The following is a 9,554-nucleotide window of genomic DNA, read 5'->3' as shown; positions in this document are numbered from 1 at the left end:
GCCCGGGCGGGGCCACTCCTCCCGCCCGCCAACCCGCCGCCGCCACGTCCGCCCGCCCGAGCAGGCGCACAGCCCGCCGGGCGCTCGTCCTGCCCGCGGCACCGGGAGAGCGGCGCGGGAAGTGCTGTGCCTCAGGCTCTCGGCTTTGGGAAGAACGGCACGGGCAGTACTGTGCCTCCCGCTCTCGGCTCTGGGAAGAACGGCACGGGCGGTACTGTGCTCGCCTCCCGCGCTCAGTGTTCCAGTTCCGTCAGCGGGATCAGTGGGTGGATAAACCCTCAGCCTCCCCCGGCCCCAGCTCTTCCCCACCAGCCCCGCGCCGCAGCCACGAAAGATTGCACACCGGCCTTACAGAACAAGGATGTCATGTTTAGTTTTGTCTAGAATTACTTCCAATGATTTACAGAGCACTTACATTAAACAATGAAAGCATTAAATTGAGAAAACAATTCAGAAAGGCACACGATACAATCAGGTTTTGTCACACAAATAACAGTGTCCATAGTACTCTGTCTCACGCTCACTTTATTACAAACAATGTAAAAAAATCAGCACTGCAGCAGGTGGTATTTCAAGCACCAAGCTAATTTCATACTCCAAGGTACTGCAGCCCAGCCTGGAAGGAGCAGTCACTTCACAAGATCCCCAAGCTCTGGCTGAAGCACACATAAGGTGTTGGTTTCAAATTTGTTGTGCTTTTGTGAAGTGAAAGGGACACAGGATCCATGGCGTGTATGGATATCATTGAACTTTGGTTCAACACTTTTTACATACACAATGTATGCCCAATGACTACATTCGAACTACTGAGGTCATTGTTAAAGCTCTTCTAATTAAGGTCAGCCAGGAACAGAGAAAAATACTTGGGGGAGGGAAGAAATCTAGTTTTAGTTATTTTGAATGAACAGCTGAAAAAAGCTTAGTTTGGGGGGAAAAAAAGGGGAATAAGCAAACACATAAAAAAGCTGAAAGCAGGATCTGCAGAAGCCAAAACACAACAGAAGCTCCAGTGACTGGAAAGCCCAAAGGCTCAGCAGTCAGGAGTCACCTCAGCCTGCAAATTGTTCCATTTCCTGTGCTCTGCAGGAAAGGCAATGGGAAGCATCATCCAGCGTGAAGCTGAGGCACTGGTTCACATCCATGGCCAAGGCTGAAAACATGTCCCAGCACCAAATAGCTCCAAACTGCTTGTCTACATCACAACTTATTGGCCATTTCTGTTACTTTAGTAATGCCATGAGCTAATGACAATACAGAAAACTGCAAACAAGCAGCTAGCGACACAAATACCAACCCAGTAAATGTTTAGCTACAGGTGCTCAAGCTTTTGCTAACTGGCAAATCATTGTTTTTACAAAATCTCAGTCCTGAGAGGCTACATGCAGAAAACAGCTTTGTGTAAAGTTCTCTTTATTACAGGCAACATTAGTCCATACAATAATACACAATACTGACATACAAGTGTAATCTTTCAAAATCATCATTTAAACAGCAAAGACCAAGAAACAGAATTTTAACTACTTCATTTTCAAAAATTAATACTTTTTTCCTCCCAAGATCCTTTTTCAGTAAATTATATTGAAACATACAAATAGAGAAAAAATACCCATTCAACGTATATTGTAGTTAAATGGTTATTTTGTTTAAAATCTTTAATAAGAAAATCCTTTTTAGCAACCTACATATAGATAAGTAGCAAACTTTGTTTTAAACAAATCCTCTCCATTAAAAGATCTGAAGAATTTTCATCCATCATTTTCTTAGCCCACTAACACTCTCTTTTGCAATACCTTGATACCTTAAAGTTTTTCAACTGAAGGTCTGAGACTAGGGGGCTTCCTAGATATTATAACCACTCTTCCCCCCTTCTATTTCCTAACTTTCTGTCCAACAGGAGGTGAGTAAGCACATAATACTTCAGATTTTTTTAATCACCACTCTGTTTCATGAGAGCATAGACAGGTCTGCTCAATCCCCCTAAATCTACCATACTTTGCTGTTCAGGAGGAACAATGTATGCCAATAAAAGCAGAAAACCTGCAGCTTTTCTGTCACATGCTTTTGATTATTGTCAAATTTTCTGGTTTATGCTTCCAGTTGATAACATGTATGTGTCATCTCAGTATTAGTTTAAATCTTTAAACAAAAAACTATATTTTCCAAAGTCATTATCACTGGGAGCAATCAAGTGGTCTTTTCTTGCTTTGCTGAGTTTCATTCTTAAAACTTGTCTTCGTTCTTCCCACTCACGGAGTTCAGCATTTCCATGAGCAAATTTACAGTTGTTTCCTTCAGTGCAAGTACCAGCCATATATCTGTTAAGATAGATTTTACACAGTGTTTTCATAGAATTATCATGATCACTACTGTGTCTAAATTAGAGTATTTACTTTTAATATAAGATGATACGGAGGTTGTCTTCATCATGTTCATAAATACTTTCTAGTAACAAATACTCGATTTTAACAAATTTGGATAGATGCTAACAACATTTCTACTTGCCTTAAAGCTCCAGTATCACTGTCCAGCTAGGTACTATTCTTGGGCTCTAATTAATATGCAGATGCCTGAGTAAATTTGTAATAATACCAGCAATATTCACTTCACACAGCTGCAATGAACCTACAACCCTTCATTAACATCACACAGGCAATTAATTTGTTCCACAATTAGGCACCTTGTCCCTCCCTGAGTTCTAAAAGTTCTAAAAGAGACATACCTATCACAAATGCTAAAATATCCGGTTGGGAAGCGATACTGCCAGCAGTTTTGATCATCCTCAGTGTGGAAAACCTTCTCCTTATGCTTTTCAGAAGAAATGTGACCCTGCCATTGCTTCTCACTATTACAGTTCTTCCCACACATCCAACAATGAAAATCCACCTGTTTTACAAAGAATTTGAAAACAAAACATTGAGAATTCAATGCTGTAAGCACAGAACTTCTCCTAATACATTTTGAATGTTTTCTTTATATTGGTCTGCAGAATATTGTTTACCTAAACAGACAGAGTTACTAAAACAATCACCTAAAGTTTATGATCTCCAGTGGCTTTAGAAGAACTGAAGTACAGCGTCAGTTACATTTACCATAGCTATCTATGGTCTAAGGAAGCACCAAGAAAATAAGGGAGACAACCTAAGTTACTGACTGGGAAAAAACAAAGCCCAACAAAACCCCACGTGCTTGGATTTAGGATTATACCTATGAGTACTTACTGTAACTTCAGCATAGTCAGTTGGCATGTGAATTTGCTTCCCATTTTCTTTGTTTGCCTGAGCAGCTGTATCATCTCCTTTTTCTGGTTTTTGACTTTTTAGCCATATTTCATACAACTGCTCCAAGTCTTGAACTAATGAGAGCAGAAGCTAAAATAAGTAATTAGCAATTAAGGCAAGAGTTTGAGAACACTAGATAAATGACTGAGTTTGTGAGCATAATTCAGCCCCGCCTATTCTAAGAAGAAAAAGGGAAGGAAACAAATGTAGACAGTTACACAGTTCAGAGATGAAGAGCCAAGGGGAACAGGCATCTCTGGCTACTTACCAAGACCCCTCTGTGCCTATCAAGGGGACAGCAAGAGGTTACAGGTTTCTGAATGGACACTCAAAATACAGATAACAACTGTGCTGCTGTGTATTAACACCTGAATTTTAAAGTACTGATCTAATGTGTGCTACAGTTTTTGGTAAATTCAGTTATTGTTAAAAAACTCATCAAGCAACAAATATACAATACAGCTATTTTTATTTAAAATAAATGGGTTTACTTAAAGTCAAAGAAAAGGGCACCTGCAAGATTTACTACAAAAGACAGTGAAAGAGAGTAGATTAAAAGGTAATTGAAGTACAAGAATGAAAAGCAGAACAGTTAGATTTACAACACTAGATTTACTCTTCTACTTACTGCTGTTCTCCTTCATGTAGGTCCACATCTCTCTCTCCTCAGGACTGTGAGCAAATGAGCAGTTTCCATCATACTGACATTTCTTGCCTGAAGCAATATGATTGCACAACTGGAACATGAATTTTAAAAAAATCCTTAAGAATGTAAAGCAGAATGGATGCTAGTAGAATTCTTAATTTTTGTCAGCCTTGGACAGTGTCACCCCTCCCAGTCAAACACTTACATAATGTGAAAAATAAAAATGTTTATTTTACAAAAACACTAATTTAATGTAGTTAGAAAAAGTAAACTGCTGGAAGCGAGTACTATGAATGCTTTTTGCCTCCTACCACACTACCAGACCACAGACTAAATTATTTCAGAAATATTTGCTTCCACTGACAAGTAAGGGCTTCAATAGTAACATGAGATCAGTGCTTTTCTAAGGCTGAACGTTGTAGGAACACTATGAACATCTTCCTACCAACTCCCATGGGAATTTCTGCAGAACTGATGAAACCAGCCCAATTACTAGTATTTACCAGTTACTATTATCTATTTTCTTAACCAAAACGTTAGTTTTAGGTTAACATACATCAAACTGCAGAGGCACTTGTTTCTTTGCAGGAAGAGGACGAATGGTCATCCACTTTTTACGTTCATTAGACATTACCAGCACCACACGGCGATCTTTGGTCCATCTAGAAACCACAAGCATTCAATGAACGAAAATACTGTTTAAAAAGCCACAATCTGTGCACAGAAGCAGAACCACAAAAGTTCAGAAAGGTTATTTTTAAAGCTTTCACCATGTATTTGAGATTCAACTAAGTTCTATTGAAACTTGACCAAAACTGTTAATACAAAAAAAACCTCCAAAACCAAAACACAAATGCTTTGGCAGCCACCAAATTGTTTCTCAGTACCAATTATTAGCATACTACAAAGACATGACGCTTTCCTACTTCACTACGTTGGGTTCTTTTTAAATTCCTTCAATGAGGCTTTCCTAAGAAGCACCATAGTTCCCAAAAGAGGTTTAAAATGGCTGACAAAACAGTAGAATTTTCACCATTTGATTTACTTACGGATGTCTTGCCTTTGCACTACAGTATTTTTTGTTTCTGTCTGGCTCACTAACTTGACCATTTCTCCAGCACTGCCCACAAACAAACTTCATCTTCAAATTAAGTGATCCATATTTCATTTGGTTCCCAAGAATCTTAAGCCAAAAAAATAACAACAACAATAAAAGGAATTTTGTATCTACAAAGAAATCCATACATAATTATGAATTACCCCCTATGGCAGGAGTTTCAACACATGCTGGGAAGCAGATATTACACTTCATGCATTGTAATAGCTCAGCTTGTCATTTCAAACTAGACATTTCCTAACAAATGCATTTTTTATTGAACTTATTTCTGATTTAGGTATATGCACCCTGAAGTGGTGATAATACGTACAAACTAAACACGTAAAAGGGCTGTGTATTGAAAGGATAATTAATTGCCTCAGAGCAGTTGACTTTGACCTTATATTTACATTTTATGTTCCACCTGGGTGGGACAGAACAAGCAAAGAAAAAAAGGAGTTGCACAGCAGGAAAGCAGGCATTTTAGTCTGAGTGAGCAAGCTGAAGAAATCCTCCAGTGGAAGAGATTACTTGGAGATCATTAGAAAAGTAATTTCTAAAATAAACTATATTAAACACACGCATTAACAAAAGTATATCACCAGAGTCACTGGAGAATTAGATGAATTGAAAAATGAAAATACCTGTGATCCATGTGCACTAGCTTCCATGTTCTGCCAGTATTTCTTTGATTCTTGAACTATAGTATCATGTGAAATACCTGTAAAGGAAGGGCAACAGTCTTTTGAGTACTTATGACTGTTGTAGCCTCACAGACATGCTCAAACTGGAATGCTACTGAAGCTCCAAAGCTTTTATCAGTTTAGGTTTTTTTTAATGTATTATGTAAATATTCACCCATTCATGTGATATACATAACACACATTTACATCATGGATATACATTAAGTCCATACACGCACACACACACATATACACACACCCACACACACACTTAAGAACATCATAAGGGCATCCAAAACAGAAATACTGTCTATATCATCACAACGGAAAACATACAAGTTTTTAAATTACAGATTGTTCACAAAAGGTGCATCTTTGAGTGTTTACACATTATGTACTAGAGCTCTAATGACAATACAATTATAAATGCTGCACTGTAGTGTGTATCATAGAAAACCTATCCAAAATGCAAGCTGAGAAGCACCATGCTTGCTTCCCGCACTGATCCCAAGTTGCTAATTTCAGAGGGAGTCAAGAAAAGGAAGGAGTGGCAATACAATGAAGAGTAAAGCAAGCATTTTACCAAACATACCTGATTCCTTTTGCATTATCCAGACCTTAAGCTCTACCAGACTGTGAGCATAAAAGCATTTATCTTCTCGTAGGCAGCCATAATGCACCTCATGTCTGCACAGGTCAAGCTGACACCGCACTTGGAAAGGGCGGATTTTGGAATACTTCACCATAGTCTCTCGCAGAATGTGGACAAGGCACCTGTTTTAAAAACATTCAGCTTTACGTATTTTTTAAAATAACCATCCCTCACCATAGCATATTCAAATATCCTTTAAATACTTTTCACTTGAAATCAGAAAATGAGAAAAGTTGCCAGAAGGAGGTCACATCTAAGCATCGTTTCTAGGCTGAGTGAACAGCACTAAACAGCACTCTTGTGATTCCATTGTCCCCTTCTACAAAGCATTGGTGAATTCCATCCAACTGGATCATTGATTTCCAAGAGGAAAAGCATATCATGTCCACTTTCAAGTACATATTCTGATCTAATTACTAACACAAGTACTTATTCTTTTGTAGAGCACCATTACAGGAAGAGGTGATGCATTGCAGGAACAGCCTAGCACTTGTAGCAGCAATGTTTCCTCAATACAGGGAACTGGAGTACAAAGCAATTCCAATGCTCCCACTTATTTTCCATCATACAAAGACAAAAGTCTCTTAATTCTCTAACACTTATTTTATACTATTACAACTATAAAAACTTAGTTAGCTTTCCAAGAATAATTAAAGACACTTCCCTCACATTGTTTTTTATCAACTGAGTTAATAAGAACTATGGTCTATTTCATACACTGTAATTAAAGTAAACCTGAGTTAAAACTACAGCAAAATAAGCAAAACAGTTCCAAGAAGGAGCAAACTTAGGTGGTCATGTATTAATTTAACATTACACATTTATTTACATCAATACAGCTCACCAGGTAGATAAGCTATTAACAGCCTGACACCAAACCCCATAAGATTCAAAGATGAGAGCAGACACCACTAAATGTAAATCATTGATAAAGAAACAGTCAACTTTAATTTAGTTACATTTGTTAGCCCTTGTTCTCTGTCTTGCCTACACAGCCAAAGTGTAACAGTCAGTTAGCAGGGAAGAGAAGTTAACTAACAGGTAAAAAATGAAATTCAGTATTAAAAACTGCCTTTGCTTTTAAATGGCAATTTATAGAGATGGTATTTCAAACATACTTGTTATCTTCAAAATCATGCATAGCAGGGTGAGAACAAGAAGATGAGTTATCCTTGTTCCTTTTGCTTATTATTCTGGGCTTGTGATCAAAACATTTCTGGAACATAAAAACAAGAATTGTACAGTATGTATTTTAGACAATTAAAAATATACTTTACCTTTAAGTATTTGTTAAAATCTTTTTCTATTCTCTAATCTAAAGGTAGCCAGATTATTGTGGAAAATCCATTTCAAAAGTTACAAAATAGTCACGCATGAACCAAAGCATTTCTTTCCACATAATTTTATCATCTGTTACCATTTCTACTGTGTTATGAGAAATAAAGCAGCACCTCACAAAGAAACATAAATAATCCATGGTATTCTTGAAGAAGTTGGGACACAGTCAAGTTGATTTTTCCAGGTCCTCCAAAAAGATCTTCTCGACTGAAGGCTCCTTTGCGTTCCAATGTCCACACATCGATCTCCTCTTGGCAATATGCAAACGTGCAATGGCCTGGGTATCTGCATTCCTCCTCAGCAGCAACATCTCAAAGGATAGCATTGAATAGGACATTGCTTTTACACAACTTTTATTGGAGATCCATCTTAAAACTTCCACTATATCCATTTTGGATACTTTTAATAAAGAAGTTCCATAGATCTGTTGTAAATGGGTCACTTAAATCTAACAGAAGCAAAACCTTATGCTGAAAGATTTGCTGAAAATGTAGAACTCCTCAAAACAGCTAATGTTTACCCACATCAACTATCCTGTACTAATCTATGGCAACAATGCTGAGAGCCCAGAATTCCCTCTGCTCAAACAAAGCTGCTCATTAATCCACAAGTCATCTTGTTTACATCACAAGCAGAGGTTCATACTGCAAAAGTTTTAACAAAAATGCTTTTTTACTGCTGTGTTTAACTGTGACCGTCCAACACTCAAAAGCAAAATTATTCCTGATGAAGAACAATACAGAAGTATGCTGCATGTTCTCTAAATAATCATATTGATGGTCAAAATATGGCTCTCCTTACAGCCTTTGAAATTATAAACAACCCAGAACTTCCTTCTCCACCTCCCATAAGCACAAATAAAAATTCATTCCATACTTCACTACGGAAAAGCTAAACTATATTACTTTGAGTGCATTTGCATTTTACTCTCTATAACACATACCTTTACATATATGATATGGTCCCACATACTGTGTCTTTGTTGGTCTTGGACGTATTTTTTTCCATGATTTATCTTCAGAGTTTTTTATTCTGCCAATTAAAATATCCTTCTTACATTTATGTTCTAAATTGGGATGGTAAGCGTAATCCAATAATTTAGGACCTGAAACAATCACAGAAAATTGCTTGTATTTGCATAAATTTCATCAAACATTAACCTGTCCCTACACAGACTGGCACAGAAGCCCAAAAGCAAAGTCCACAAACACACTGTATGGAATTCCTACTTGCAGCAGCAGCTCTGAAGAAGCAAAAGTCATTAACCACCACGTTGAGCACTAAAAAACCCCAAAAACCCAAATACTTACAAAAGGCAATCTCAGCAGAAAAAAACCCACAAGTTATTTTATATTTGGGGAGGGATATTGTGTTCAACCTTAAGGTTACTTTGGGTCAGCATATTGTTGCATTTTTCAAATTCCGAAGTATCCATTCCCATAACACTAGTTTAAAACTTAAATTGCTTATGTGTAGTAAGTCAATGCAGATGAATTTCAATGATCATTAAATGGCTCTCTTAACCTTCAACATTTATTTTATTAGGAGAGGTACTATGTTCAGAGACAAAACAACCTTGGTAAGAAGTTGACACATTCGAAAAGGATAAATGCCAATCCCAGAATTTTGTGATTTTGGAAACAAAAATATGGGTAGCTTCAAACTGTCTTTAGGATGGTACTAACTGAAGACATCAGGAAGAGCATCTGATGATGAGCAATGCTCACTGAATTTTGAGACTGAAGAACAAGAGCATGACCCAGTTTACTCTGGACAGGAAGATGATGGAAGAGTGTAATTTCAAAAGGTAGTAAAAGCAGGATACATTTAAAGGCTGTGATAGGGATGGAAAGAAATAGAA

At 37.6% G+C, this 9,554-nt stretch overlaps 1 protein-coding gene across 2 annotated transcripts in view; it reads right to left on the bottom strand.

Moving 5' to 3' along the window:
- Positions 1-348: 348 nt before the first annotated feature.
- ZC3H7A (zinc finger CCCH-type containing 7A) overlaps positions 349-9,554 on the bottom strand; it is a 26,580-nt gene continuing 17,374 nt past the window's right edge. For both annotated transcript variants that reach the window (XM_085074827.1, XM_085074826.1), the window contains exons 13-23: positions 8,637-8,798; positions 7,807-8,003; positions 7,474-7,571; positions 6,296-6,477; positions 5,665-5,741; positions 4,974-5,107; positions 4,481-4,586; positions 3,907-4,015; positions 3,219-3,352; positions 2,720-2,883; positions 349-2,315 (exon numbers count right to left, since the gene is read on the bottom strand). In XM_085074827.1, the coding sequence (XP_084930953.1) occupies positions 2,126-2,315; positions 2,720-2,883; positions 3,219-3,352; positions 3,907-4,015; positions 4,481-4,586; positions 4,974-5,107; positions 5,665-5,741; positions 6,296-6,477; positions 7,474-7,571; positions 7,807-8,003; positions 8,637-8,798 (1,553 nt within the window). In that variant the 3' untranslated portion in view covers positions 349-2,125. The remainder of the gene's footprint in view (positions 2,316-2,719; positions 2,884-3,218; positions 3,353-3,906; positions 4,016-4,480; positions 4,587-4,973; positions 5,108-5,664; positions 5,742-6,295; positions 6,478-7,473; positions 7,572-7,806; positions 8,004-8,636; positions 8,799-9,554) is intronic.

This window comes from Lichenostomus cassidix, chromosome 14 (genome assembly GCF_008360975.1).
Source record: "Lichenostomus cassidix isolate B80296 chromosome 14, HeHo_3.0, whole genome shotgun sequence".
In the NCBI taxonomy this organism is placed as follows: Eukaryota; Metazoa; Chordata; class Aves; order Passeriformes; family Meliphagidae; genus Lichenostomus; species Lichenostomus cassidix.
The sequence above is the reverse complement of the archived record's forward strand: the minus strand, read 5'-3'. Positions and strand labels throughout refer to the sequence as shown.